Source organism: Artibeus jamaicensis, unplaced genomic scaffold, assembly GCF_021234435.1.
Source record: "Artibeus jamaicensis isolate MK-2021 breed Jamaican fruit bat unplaced genomic scaffold, CSHL_Jam_final contig_482, whole genome shotgun sequence".
NCBI classification, from domain to species: Eukaryota; Metazoa; Chordata; class Mammalia; order Chiroptera; family Phyllostomidae; genus Artibeus; species Artibeus jamaicensis.
The window spans coordinates 5,091,760-5,107,132 of NW_026521857.1; the positions used below are offsets into that span (position 1 = coordinate 5,091,760).

Here is a 15,373-nt window from a genome sequence, read left to right on the forward strand (position 1 = left end):
AACAAAGGATGAGGAGAAACCGTATCCTTCATACATTGTTGGTGGGAATGCAAAATGCCACAGCCACTTTGGAAATCAGTTTAGCTGTTTCTTAGAAAGTTAAACATAAACTTATTATATAATCCAGAAATTCTAGTCATAGCTGTCCAAGAGAAATGGAAACATATATCCACAAAAAGGCTTGCCGATGAAAGTTTATAGCAAAATTATTCACAATAGCCAAAAACTGGAAGCAATCCAAAATGTCATCAACTGGTGAATGGATGAACAAAATGTAGTACACTCACACAATGGAATATTAATTCAGCAACCAAAAAGAACAATCCACTGATATATGCCACAATGTGAATAAACCTCAAATTTTAACATTAAGTGAAGAAGTCAGATGAAAAAGGCTACATATTATATGACTGCTTTTTAATGAAATGTCCAGAAAAGGTAAATTTATAAGACAGAAATTATTGATTGCAAGTGAGCACTGCATGCAAACAGACAGAAAGGAATCTCTGTGGATGATAAAAATGTTCTAAACCTGCACTGTGGTAATGGTAACACTATAAATTTACTAAAAATCATTGAATTGTACACTTAATAGGAATGAATCTTGTGGTACATAAATTATGCCTCAATAATACTGTTTTAAAAAAGCATTTCTCAATCTAGCTAACAACAAAAAGTTGTACAATTTTGTGGAATTATTTGGAACCTGCCTGCAGTTATGAATAAACTGACACTTTTACCTCCTCCAAAAAAACCTAGCAGAATTTACTACCATTCTGCCATGAATCTTCTCCTTTACCTGTATTAGATACCCTAATGAATGAAAAAACTACCATAGCCAGAATTCTAGGAGTCATTCTAGACTCCTTGCAACAGTTATCAGAAACAGAAATTCTTTTCATTCTACTTAGTTTCTTGAACCTGTATCTTTCTCTCCATTCTATCATTGCCTTAATTCAAATCTTTTTAATAGTTTCCCAACTAATCTCTCTTACTCTAGACCTGCTCTTCTCAATCTATCTTCTGTATGATCCCAGAAAACTTGCTCTGAACTGCAAATGTAATCCTGATACCCTAATTAAAACCTTTTGGGTTCTCTCACTTCTACCCTGTCGCTATGGGCAACAACAGTAATTTTTAAGCCCTTTTGACCATGCACTCCCACCATGAGCAAAAACTTTTAACATGTACCCCAAATGTGTATGTTTCTATATCATATACATATATCAATTTCTTACTAGTTTATAATATACACAAAAATTGAAATTTAAAAGGATAACAGAAAAGACACTAACAGAAGTTCCAGTTTGCCTCTCTATTCCTATTGTTTTTGCATACTCACATCCCTCTTTGGAGACTACTGGCCCAAAGGAAAAAGTACACACTCCTTTGCATGACTTAAAAGACTGTGTATCTTTTGTTCCCCACCTGTATCTCAACTTCACCCCTCACTACTTCACCCCATATAACATATGTTTTAGCCTCACTGAATTACCTATAGTTCCCTCATGGAACAAGAAGTTAAAATTTAACCTGTACTCTGGAAATAAAATAAACATCTCTGCATCTTTGCAATTGTTCTTGCCTCTTCCTGGAACATCCTTATGAGCCCTTTCAGCCTGTGAGCAGATCCACCTCAAGCGCCACTGCCCTTCTCTAAATGGTCGATTTCCCCACCTTTGTGTGCTTATTTCTCTTACAATATTTTTACATTGTATTGAAATTATACATTTGCCTTTCTGTCCTGTAAGCTTTGCCATAGTGCCTTAGATCCTTGAGGACACAGGACAGAGGACAGTTCTGTTATGCAACTTGAGTTTTCGTTACTTAAATATTGCCAAATACTGGCTGTACAGTTTTGCCTTACATGTTAACTCTTGAATTGAACCGATACACTCTACCAAATTTACCATCGACCATTTTATACAGACTTGTAACATGCTAAGGGCCAAGCCTGCAATGTGCATAATCCATACCCAAGAGTCATCCTAACAAGTAAGACTCCTCATAGTTCACATCCCAGTGATTCTGAGAATGCTCCGATTTAGGCATCCTCTTCAGTCTTATAACTTCTGTGTTTACGTCAATTTAGTCATCATCACTGGGAACTGCTCCACCTCTAAGATCTCAAAAGATCCTAAAATTCCTTTTTTAACCACAACTATTTAAGTGTTCACCTTTGTGGTGTACACCAAGCCCAGTAACTCATATCTTGCTTATTTTACTGGTCTAGTCAGGCCTCTTCTCTCCAGCCTCAATTCCATGACCAGTCATTTTAATCCTGTTCTCATCAGCCCCCAAGATTACCATGCTCCACTAATCTATCATATGTGCTATTCCCATCCCCCAATCTGTGTTAACCAAAGCATACTATTTTGGGGGTAGGGGGTTTATTTCTACTTCTAAGCCAAGATTTGCAAATTCAGATTACCTTTACTTACATGGATTCTCAAAAAATTATTTACTTCCTCCATGTCAATTTTTCCCCATATTACCCACCATCCTTTCCTTTCCTTAGGTCTCAGGGAAAGAGATGTCCTCTCTAAAGATAGCCTACATAAAATATCATTGCTTTCCATGCACTCTAGGATCTCAACTCCTTAAATCCTTGTTTTAACCGTCTCCCTGACGCTGACCCTGATTCTGTCTCAAGTTACCTTTTCATTTCTTTTCACTCATCAAAAATAGTTGATGTTACCTTTCTGTGTGTGTGTGTGTGTGTGTGAGTGTGTGATGATCACATGAATCTTATCTTTTATTTTTTAAATTATTTTTTATTGATTATGCTATTACAATTGTCCCAATTTTCCCCCTTAGCCCCCTCCACCCAACACTCCACTCCCTCGGGCACCCCCCACACCACTGTTCCCATGTCCATGGGCAATGTATTTAAGTTCTTTGGCCACTCCATGTCCTATTCTGTACTTTACACCCCCAAAGCTTCTGTAACTACAAATCTGAACTCCTTAACCCCCTCACCTCTTCACCCATTCCCCAACACTCCCCTCCTACCTGGCAACCATCAAAAGGCTCTCTGTATCCATGATTCTCTGTTCTTGTTTGCTTAGTTTTTTAAATTCTATTGTTGATAGATATGTATTTTTTGCCATTTTATTGTTCATAATTTTTATTTTTCTTAAATAAGTTCCTTTAAAATTTCATATAATAAAGGTGTAGTGATGATGAACTCCTTTAGTTTTTTTCTTGTCTGGGAAGCACTTTAACTGCCCTTTGATTTGAAAGGATAGCTTTGCTGGGTAGAGCAATCTTGGCTGTAAGTCCCTGCTTTTCATGACTTTCAATATTTCTTGCCAATCTCTTCTAGCCTGCAAATTTTCTTTTGAGATATCAGTTGACAGTCTTATCAGTTGCCCCTGTAGGTAACTAACTGTTTTCCTCTTGCTGCATTTAAGATTCTGTCTTTATCTTTAACCTTTGGCATTTTAATTATGATGTGACTTGGGTCTCTTTGCATCCATCTTGTTTGGGATTCTCTGTGTTTCCTGCACTTGCATGTCTATTTCCTTCACCAAGTTAAGAAAATCTCCTTTCATTATTTTTTCAAATAGATTTCTAATTTCTTGCTCTATCTCTCTTCTTTCTGGCACCCCAGTGATGTGAATGCTGTAACACTTGAAGTTTTCTCACAGGCTGCTTACGCTATCCTCATATTTCTGGGAATTTTTCTTCTTGCTGTTCTGATTGGTTGTTGTTTGCTTCCTTATGTTCCAAATCATTGATTTGATTCTTGGTTTCACCCATTCTACTGTTGTTTCCCTATATAAATTGTTCTTTATTTCAATTAGTGTATCCTTTGTTTCTGAATAGATCTGTTTTATGCTGTTGAGATCTTCGCTAAGTTCTTTGAGCATCCATATTACCAGTTTTGAACTATGCATCTAAAAGACTGTTTATCTCCATTTTATTTACTTCTTTCTCTGGAGTTTTGATCTTTTCTTTCATTTGGGCCATGTTTCTTTATCTCCTCATTTTGGCAGCTACCCTGTGTTTCTTTCTGTGTATTAGGCAGAGATGCTATGACTCCCTGTTCTTGATAGCGTGGCCCAATAATGGAGCAGGGGTGCTGTAGGGTCCAGGGGCACAGCTTCCCCTATCATCCAAGCTGGGTAATCAATATGTGCCCTTTGTGTGGGTGGAGTACACCCTTCTCTTGTAGTTGAGCCTTGACTGCCGCTGGTAAGTCAATGGGAGAGATTTACCCATGCCAGTCAGTTGCAGTTACTCCCTGTGATGACTGACTACCAACCTCTGTTCTCCATGGAGGATCAGCTGTGCAGGGGCAGGGTGGTGGTGCTCTGACATGGTCTATAGCTGTCCACTGGGTGTGCAGGCTCTGGGATTTCCCAGGTGGTGCAGGCCAAGGTCAGCCCCCACTTGTGGTCTCCCTGGAGCCACCCTGTCTGACATACAAAGCAGTATGAGATGTCTGCTACTTGTGCTGGGCTTGGAAATTCCCAGGCAAAGCCAAACTCTGAATTTAGCTTGGCTGCTGTTAGTGCCGGGCCTGGGGCTACTTTGCAAGAGGTAAAAGGGCTGGGGGCTCACTGAGGCCAGCTGTCACTTATTTGGTAGGATTCAGGAAGTTGTGAACTATGAGCCAAGACCAGCCATTCATATGGAAAAGTCATGGTTAACAATTTGGTTGGGTCCATAATTTGGGTGGGACAAAGTTCCAGAGGATCTCCAGGGCAAGGAAAACAGTGTTAGCCAGGTTGGTGGAGTCACAAATGGCACCAGCCCACCAGCTCTGTGGCTCTGTGTAGGGGAGGGGGTGCTCAGAAAGGGACAATGGCCTCTGCCAGCCTTGCTGAGAGAAAACTGTCCCCCAGCCCTCGTTTGATGCTAGACACTTCAGTTCCACCCCGTATGCCACTGGTGCCTTTCAAGCTGATACCCTAGTGCTGGAGCTCAAAGGGAGTGAATCTGAGTAATCAGATTCCATTTGTGGGTTCTTTAAGGGAAACTGCTTGGGACGCTTAGAAGTTTCTTCCACTTACTCAATCCCTGATTGTTTTTGCAGCCAGAAGTTATGTGGACTTATCTTTCTGGCACTGGAACCTTGGACTGGGGGCCTGGTGTGGGGCTGGGACTCCTTGCTCCTGAAATATCCTTCCCAAATTTTTATCTACCACATGTGGATGTGAGACCAGCCAATTCCATGTCTTCGCCCCTCCTACCAGTTTGGATAGATGTGTTTCCTCAATTCCGTAGTTGCCAAATTTCCATTCAACTTGATTTTTAACAGTTCTGAGTAATGGTTGTTCTTTTGATGTGGCTGTGCAAGGAGGCAAGCCATGATGTTTACCTATGTCACCATCTTGACCAGAAGTCTCACCTTTGTTTTCTACTTCTCAAGTACTTCTGATTTTCAATCTGAGTTTTCCCTACAAGCAGCTCTTTCAAATCACCAATTATCTATTCATTGTCAAATCGAATGGGATTTCCCCATTCTGCTCAACTTCTTGGCATTACTTTTATCATTGGTAACCACCGCCCTTTAATCTTTCTCCCCTCTGGACTTCCTTGTCACTAAATTATCTTTTTTTCCCCCTGTTTCTCTGACCAATCTTGCCCTGTTTCCTTCATTGACACTGCTTTTTAGAGCTAAGCCTTAAATGTGATCACACTGCATCAGAATGGGTACAGCTGCTTTTTCCCGTTCATTACCATGATGATCAACTTGCTGTGACAAGTGATAATTTTTAAATCCTAGCATGTTTTCACCCCAGCAAGTTACATTTCTGACATGGCTGGGTGTTTTTATACTAATGAGATTACAATGAACATACCCTTATATGATCCCACTGGATCCCACGTTGCTCATTTAATTTTTTAAAAAGAAGTTAATATAGAAATCCATTAAATAAAAACACTTTAATTTAAAGTATAACCATACTTGTTATTCATTAATTCTTTAAGTACAGGCCTACCGATTTTGAAAATTCTTGCATAAGCAACCTGTAGTGCAGTGGATAAAATTTCCAGTCTGTTTTTTAAAAGCAGAGCAGGAATTTAAGATGTGAAATGTCTGTGTACAGACTCTTTCAGGATTTTTATTTTCCCCAAATATTTTCTAATTTTTAATTATACTGTTTACATCAATTTTTAAAGCTACTTATATTAAGTCTTCCAAAGCAGTCAACTTAGTTTTTCTTATAGTTTTCCTTAACACTGAGGTTTCATCATTTAATCTGATACTTAATAAAACTATATAACAATAACAAGTATAAATGAGTTCAGGTCTAAGCATTCAATGCAGCTGGTGGAAACAAAATATATTTAGACGTACATATGAGTAGCCTAGGAACCACAAGCATTCAGCATGTTAGGGCTGTCAGTATATTTTATAGAGAAATGGGGAATGACAGTTAAATTTGATAAGGCATTTAACGGAAGATTAAAGAACAAGTCTTCATATTAAAACCATGTTTCAGTCAGGAATCTTACAGAGGTAAGAAAAATATCCAATCTTAGATCTCCTTATCTCTACCTCTTTTCAGCCGTACGGTATTTCTACACGTACAATGACAATCTTAAGAGTGATTTTAAGATTTATATATGGCAATCTATTTTAAAAATAAAAGTGGGAAAATGATGGGTAATCCCTAAACAACAGACATGTCTATGCATGGCCAATTTCCCATGTCTTTAAGGAGTGTGAAAAACTTATAGGCAAACCTCAGAGATATTGTGGGCTCAATTCCAGACCACTGCAACAAAGTGAGTATCACAATAAAGCAAGTCACAAATTCTTTAGCTTCCCAGTGCATGTAAAAGCTGTGTTCACTATACTGCAGTCTATTAAGTGTTCAATTACATTATGTCTAAGTAAATAATGTACCTACATTATTTAAAAAATACTTTATTGCTGAAAAAAATGTTAACCATCATCTGAGCCTTCAGCAAGTTGTAATCATTTTGCTGATGAATGGTCTTGCCTTAATATTGATCACTCCTGATTGATCACCATAACAAATAATAATAAAAAAACCTTAAAATACTGTGAGAATTACAAAATGTTGAAAAATTGGTTCCAGCAGACTTGTTCAACACAAGGTTGTCACAAACCTTCAATCTGTAAAAAATGCATTATCTTCTAACTGCCATAAAGTAAAGAGCAATAAAACAAGGTACACCTGTATTTATTCTACATATCCTTTTTAAAAAAGACTTTATTCATTTATCTTTAGAGGGGAAGGGAAGGACAGAAGGAGAGAAATATCAATGTATGGTTGCCTCTCACGTGTTCCCCACTGGGAACTGGCCTGCAACCCAGGCATGTGCCCTGACTGGGAATCAAACCGCGATTCCTTACTTTGCAGGCCCACGCTCTATCCACTGAGCTATACCTACATATCCTTATAATAATGGAATTCCTTCTTTATTGAAATTAAAAGTTAAGACTTTAAAGATCTTACCCTCCTTTTTATATTGTCTACTATTCAAGTGACTATCAATAAAAAGTTAAAGGAATGCAATATCTGAGAAACATGGAAAACCTTTCTGCTATAAGTATTAACCAAACAAGCAATGATTAGTTTCAATAATATTAGAGATCTGCTACAATGTGGCACAAGTGAAAGGTAAACTTAACTAATTAACTTCAATGGCAGATACAAGGAAGAATCCAGAACTTGTTGGATGATACTGACCTATATTATTAACTTTGAAGGTTACTACTTTTGTATTTTTGTCCCCAAAAGTTAATTTTTCACCAATTTAGAAAAAATCTTACAAATAAAACTACAAATTAAATAAAACAATTGGAGAAAGTAGTGCCTTTTGTTTTCCTGCAATGTTATAAAGAAAAATAAAGGTAAAGACAATGATGTACAGAAAGAAATTGTTACAATTTGTTTGAATGAAATTTTTTCTTTTTTTCTACATAAAGTCTTAGAAGAGCAGTTCCATTTCTTCTTTATTATATGCTTTTAAAATATTAGTATAACATCAAGAGGAAAGAATTTTAATAAATATTGATAATTAAAAAATCTTGGTATGATACAACAATTAATTTATGGTTTGTTCAAACTGGAAAATTTTAATTGCCTGTAGGTGGGTTGGATGTACTGTTAAATGAGGAACATAACAAACAATGTATATATAAACAAGCTATATCAGCATAAATTGAATTCTATTGGGTCATACATAACACTACCTAACCTTTTGCAAACTGCTGGTCTCTTCTTTTTCTCTGAATACTGTCATATAAAAACAAAAACAAAACCAAAAAACACCTAAGATGCAAGTTGACATTTTTACATAATGAGTGCCCCAACCTGTCTTTTAATATTAACTTGCTTTTTTTCCCTTCTCCTAATGTAATGTAAGATGCTAAATGAGTAAAAGAAAGAATGAGAAGAAAAAGACCATTTTATGAGGATTTCAAATCACCGATAAAAAATAACATACATGAGTCATGGTTCACAAATTGATTAAGAATAAGGACAGCCATGATAACATGTTATATCACGTGATCATTTAACATGTCCTCAACAAACTAGACATGAACTTAATCATGTACTATAACCACAGTCAGTTAAATCAAATCTAGCCAAATAAGTCTGTTCAATATTAGTCACAGCAGAAATGAGCCTTTGTACCTTTTATCTTGAGTGTTATTTTTTCCAAAACATCCAAACAGATTACATACATAAACAATTCAACTCTATTACCAGTGTTTTGAACTCTGCATCTGATAGACTGGCTATCTCTTCATTGCTTAGTAGTATTTTTTCTGGACTTTTGATCTGTTTTTTCACTTGGGTCATTTTTTTTTTTGTCTTGGTGGTCTGGTTAACTAGTAAGGGGAGAAGCCTTAGGTATTCACCAGGGTGGGGCAACCCACCTTGCTGCATTGTGGAGCTGGATGTGGGGGAGGGGTCAGAGAGGGAACAATGGCCACTTGCTCAGAAGAGTTCAAAACACTGGTATCAGGATGCTCACAGAAATAGTTGAGTATGGTCAAAAATAGAGGAAAAAATGATGGCTACGCAAAGGGAAATAAAGAAAAATATACAGGAACTCAGCAGAGAAGGGAAAGAAACCGGGACTCAAATCAACAATTTGGAGCAGGTGGAAGAATAAACATTCGACCAGAACAGAACTAAGAAACAAGAATGCAAAAAAATGAGGAGAGGCTTAGGATCCTCTGGAACAACTTTAAATGTTCCAACATCCAAATCATAGGGGGGCCAGAAGGAGAAGAAGAGCAAGAAATGAAAAATATATTTGAAAAAATAATGGAGAACTTCCCCAAACTGGCTAAGGAGACAGACTTCCAGGAAGTCTGGAAGTCCAGAGAGTATCAAAGAAGTTGGAACTAAGGAAGCACACCCCAAGGCACATCATAATTACATTACCCAAGATTAAAGAGGAGAGAATCTTAAAAGCAGCAAGAGAATAGGAGACAGTTACCTACAAAGGAGTTCCCACAGGACTATCGGCTGATTTTTCAAGAGAAATCTTGCAACCAAGAAGGGGCTGGAAAGAAGTATTCCAAGTCACAAAAGGCAAGGACCTACAGTCAAGATTACTCTATCTTTCAAAGCTATCATTTAGAATGGAAGGGCAGATAAAGTGCTTTCCAGATAAGGTCAAGTTAAAGGAGTTCATTATCACCGAGCCCTCATTATATAAAATGTTAAAGGAAATTATCTAAGAAAAAGATGATCAAAAACTATGAATAGTAAAATGACAACTCACAACTATCAACAAATGAACCTAAAAAAACAAAAACTAAAACAAACTAAGCAAACAATTAGAACAGGAACAGAATCACAGAAATGGAGATCACATGGAAGTTTATCATTGGGGGGGGAGAATGGAGGAAAAGGTACAAGGAATAAGCAGCATAAATGGTAGGTAGAAAATAGGGGGAGGTTAGAAATAGTGTAGGAAATGGAGAAGCCAAAGAACTTATACGTACGACCCATGGACATGAACTAAGTGGAGGGGAATGCTGGTGGGAAGGGAGTAGAGACAAGATAAAGGGGAGAAAAGAAATGGGGCAACAGTAATAGCATAATCAATAAAACATACTTTAAATTAAAAATTCAACTATAAATGATATACTGGAAAATCTTTAATGATTCAGTGAGTTTAAAGATCAATACTAGTTTATATTTAAATATAATAAAAATGAGTCTGAGAAGAGTGATTTGCTAAAGAGTAACTGAAAAACAACAACTTGAAAGGGTTTTGAGCTGCTTGGAAAGTGTGTGGTTTTCCCTATTTTTCACTATGTTTCTCCATGACTAGTAAGGGTCAACACGACCAAGAATTCTTCAGTGCTCTACCTTCAGGAGTATCCTAAAATTAAAAAGCAATGCTGGATGCTTTTAGTATCTCAGAGTACAGTTCATCAGAATTCCTAATTTTACAGATGGAAAAACTGAGCCTGAAAAATGTAAGAGATTTACCCTGTTTCCAGACAGGGGCCGGGCAGGACTCAGTACTAAACACCTCTCAGCAGGTTTAAGTAACTGTGGGGTCAACTGCAGGGTCACATCTCTACCTTTATCACCACACCCTGTCCTGTGGTCCCGAGTCTGCACAACAGAAATCAGAATCCTTTAAATATGATTCTCAACAATCTCAAAGTTAGCCCTCTGCCATCCTAGCATATGACTTACAATGGTCATCAGTAGAAACTCTCACTTGGTACATATGTTATAGCTAAAAGAGAATATCAAAACCACTTGTGATTAAATAAAACCAACAAAACAGTATTAAGCAAATGTTTTTTAATGTAAACTGATTTAAAGAAAAAGGAATGAGTTCTTTCATCATTAAGAAAGAACATCTGACATCAATTAACTCTCATCTACTTTAAAATGAAGAATTAAACACAAAATTACCTTTGAAGGTTTCAAGTTCCTTCCTGTAGAAAGAAAAAGAAAATGTAAACTTAAAATAATCTATTTTCAATGGAAACTGCTCTTAGATTATAATATAATTTATGTATTTTAAATGCCCAGAGTAATATATTTGAATGCTCATATATCAATGCTACACTGTAATTACCAATACAATTAGCCTAAAGCTACTATTTTTAGTTTTTCTATTACCCTATTAATGGCTCAAAAAAATTATATCAAAATTTAAACTATTAAGATACTGAAACACCTACAAGAAAATACAAAGCATTTTAATGCCAGTTATGAACCATCTTGTGTGTATATATATATATATATATATAATAACCAGTATTATCAGTTTATAAAAGCATTTAATTTTCCTTCCTCTGATAAATTTTAAATAATAGAGTTTTAAGATCTTTAATTAAAAATTATCCAGGACAAGGGCAGTTATTTTCCCTTTCAAATAAAAGGAGAAGCACACATCAAAAGACTGAGGTCCATAGCTCATCCTGACAGAAAAGGGCCAAGGCTCCAGGAAATGCCATGGTTCACAATTTTGTCAGTGTCAATTAAGGATGTTGAAATACAAAGTCTCCTGGGGAAAAAATGTAAAGGGAGAGAAAACAGATGAACAAACACAAAACAAAACATTTCTGACAAAGTAGCTGAAGCAAGTTTTCTTCAGGTTTTCCTTCATAACTTTTTAATTCTATTTTTCTTATTATTATACTAATAAAAGGTTATTTTGAGGAGGTAAATTTACTTAGTAAAGGCTTGTTATCCCACTAAAAATATGAAATATTAATCTTTTATTTACACTCTAGATTTTACTAAAAATCTAGAGATATTCTGAATTCCCAAATCAGTATTCCACATTACTAATTACCCTCATGTTCCAAAACAGTTAACTACAATTAACAGCTGGCAGGGAGGACTGGCAAGCTGTCTACTCAAAGGCCAAGCATAATATTCCTGTTAACAGCCGAGTGGAGGTTCTTAAATCAGATGGTCATCTCACTCCTCTTTTTCTAAAAATACTGACTCCTCCTAATAATGCTCCAGCACCACAGTTCATTAACTAAGAACAAGAATGCTATTTTCAATTCCATCCTTTCAAAAACATGTGTGACTGTTTCTCTTTAGCTAACAGTCCAACTTAATTCTTAAAAGATTAGGTATAAAATAAACATGCCTAAAACTTACTTTATATTTCAATGATGGGATGAAAGCTGAAATATGTAACAGTAAAGCAACATGCATCATAAGAAAACATCTTGAAAAGATACCTTCAGTTTACTTCTTAGTAGCAATTCTCTAAGGTCACTGACAGATGTAAAAGATGATAGATCACTCAGGTTGATAATTCTTTATTCAGGTTGAATAATTCTTTCTTCTATGATTATAATCTTTAGAGAGCTTCTGCTTTCCTTTTCTTAGACCAGATAGCAGTGAGCAAAATTTCTAAAAGGCACCTCTCATTTTAAAAAGCTAAAACTCAGAATGATAATTTCACAGACACTGTTCTTCCCCCACCCCCAAATACCAACAAGCATAAAACAAAGAACCCAGTGTATTGTATTAGTGAGTAATTGCCTAACTGCAGAAAGTATGTTCCATTTGAAGTTAACGTACTCATCTTTCCACCTTCTGGCTGCCTCATCAAAATCAATAGCTACTGAGAAAAGAGAAGAAGTGTAGTAGCAGAGGACTCTTCCTAGACATCCTCTATTTACAGAAACCATTACCCATGACTCTTTGGAAATTTACAAGAAACTTCCCTGGTTCCTGAAAATGAAGACTGGTTGAGGTCATGGTGGTACAGATAACTATGGTTTAAAGTAAAAATCAGTATTATGAAATCTTTAAAGAACTAATAAAGTAAAGCAGGAGTACTGAAAGCCTTGAAATTTCCTAATATTTAGGGAAGATTTCCCCATTTGGTAGAGGTAATAAGCATTTGGAAATACAGGAAAGAGAAGGAAGGGGATGGCATGCAAGCAGAGGTGAAACTGAAGGTGTGGAGGCCAAACAATGTTGGTTATATTTAAGAAACAGTACAAGAAATAGGGAAGCCAAAGAACTTACATGCATGACTCATGGACATGAACTAAGGAAGGGGAATGCTGGAGGGATATGGGGTACCAGGAAGAGGGGGGCAAAGGGGAAAAATTGGGACCACTATAATAGCAAAATCAATAAAATATATTAAAAAAAGAAACAGCAAATACTTCAAAAAAACGGACTGAATGAAGAGAAGGTTGTGGGAGACAAAGTTATAAAGGAAGAGGGTCAGATTGCCAGGCCTTAAAAAGATTCAGTTTTAGTTTTCACAGAAGAATAACATGAGCAAAACTGTGTTTTAGGAAGAACATTCTAGCTGTGATGGATAGATGTATTGACAAGGGAGAGGATAAAAGCAGGGAGTACTTTGGAAACTATTAGAGGAGTTTGAAGAAGAGCTAATTAGGGCCTGGCAAGAACTACTTCAGTGGCAGTGGCAATGGCTATGAAAAGGAGTCCAATTCAAAAAATGCTGTGGAGAAGATGCAACAGTCCACAGCAACTAATTACAGGGGGATAAGTAGAGGAAGGAAATGACTATATTACCCATGGGGAGTCTGGTCTGGATCATTGGAAGGAAGGTGAATTGATGAATAGAAAACTCGGGAAGAGTAGATTTTGGAGGGCGAGTACATCATGAGTTCATTTTGGGACTTGATGAAATAATCTGACAATTTCCATCCCTACAGTCTACTCAAGGAAGGATTTTAGCTCCTACAGATTTCTACTCCCTCACTTCCTATTCAGTCTTGAACCTAGTCCAATTTGGCTTCCAGGCCCTACAACTGCACAGTCAAGGTCAGCAACAATCATCATGTTGCCAAATGCAATGACCATTTCTTACTTTTCATCTGAATCCCTCAGGCAGCAGATGACCCAACTGGTAATTCCCTGAGAAAGTTTCCTCTGGTTTTTCTCCTGTTTCCTCAGTTTTTCTTTTCTTTTTTTAGCTTCTCCATCTCTTCCAGACCACTAAATGCTAGAGCACTGCAAGTTTTGTTCTGGGCCCTCCTCTCTCTTTAACTTACACTTTCTCATAAGGTAATTTGATCCTGCTAGGTAGCCTTAAATACCAGCTGCGTGTGACTGACTTCCTGATTTATACTTTTGTCTTCATCTCTCCTTTGAGCTCCAGATTCATATGCAACAGCCCATTTAATAACTCTACTCAAAAGTGCAGTAGGAACTGTACTTGAAAAATAACTAAATAAAATTAATTAAAAAGCAAAAAGGGAAAAAAAGTGCTAGGAACTGTACTTGAAAAACAACTAAATAAAATTAATTTAAAAGAAAAAAGGGGAAAAAAAGTGCAGTAGGCTTCTCACACATCTGCAAAACAGGCTATTTTTCCTCCAGTCTCCTCATTTCAATTACTGGCATTTCCAAGGTTTCAAGCTTTCGTTTATCCATCTCCCTCATTCTCCACATCCAAACCCATCAATAAATCCTGTAAATTGGATCTCAAAACATATTCTGAGTTTATCTAATTATCTCTATTATCACTGTTATCAACCTTATATAAATATTCATTTTGCTCATACTGAATGTAATCTTTGAGTTCAATCATTCACTCAACAAAACTTTATTGAGTCTTAGACACTAGGGATAATGTGAAGAATAGCAGTAGGAATAATGCTAGGGTTTGGGATATACACATTCCATTGCCTCAAGGAACTTTAGTGAGAGAGAAGTAAAGCAACAATTTGAAACTGATACCACAAATTAATGCTCTGATAATGACAAGTTGATGATTCTCTAGGAATAAAGAGAAAGAGTAAGGCTTCTTGGAGGAGCAAGGATTGCACTGAATTTTTGCTGCAGATATTTCACTCTTATCTATTATGTCATACTCTCAGTTAACCAAATGAAAAAGCATAGGTAAACCAGGAGTTTTAAGTTCCAGTTGGTTACTCTCCAAATTCTAACAGAAATGGAAGTGACAACAATCAGTGTGAAACAGTCTTCAAGTTCATCTTTTCTAAGAAGACATCCTTGACTGGTGATCTGGCAATCTTCCCTTATCAAAACTCACATTACACTTAATTCTATCAGTGTTATAACAGTGCATGCACTGCCTTGTAATGCAGTTATTTCATACAGGTGTCATCTCTACAATTACACTGTAGAGTACCTGCAGTGTGCAGATCATGACTCATCTGCCTGTCCAGAGTCAGACCTGACAGACACTTAGCAAGTCATGATTATCAAGTACTGTGATTGCTGAACGACTAAGAATATCTGCTTTTTCAAAGAAGCCCTTGCTGTAACTACAGAGAACTTTATTCTTATAAAAAAGACCTGGGTTACATAGAAGCTCATTTAATAACTTATTTGCCACTGGCATTTTTAAAAAAAATGGAGTCTTTTATTTTCATAGTTTAATAGTATTTCCAGAAGATTAATTAAGTAGAAAGAACTGAAATGCCTTC

The 15,373-nt window shown here is 36.6% G+C and overlaps 1 protein-coding gene across 4 annotated transcripts in view; it reads right to left on the reverse strand.

Annotated features, from left to right (window-relative positions):
* DTNBP1 (dystrobrevin binding protein 1) overlaps positions 1–15,373 on the reverse strand; it is a 177,172-nt gene that overhangs the window by 79,598 nt on the left and 82,201 nt on the right. For all 4 annotated transcript variants that reach the window (XM_053668214.1, XM_037147923.2, XM_037147924.2 and 1 more), the window contains one exon: positions 10,881–10,903. In XM_053668214.1, coding sequence (XP_053524189.1) covers positions 10,881–10,903 — 23 coding nt within the window. The remainder of the gene's footprint in view (positions 1–10,880; positions 10,904–15,373) is intronic.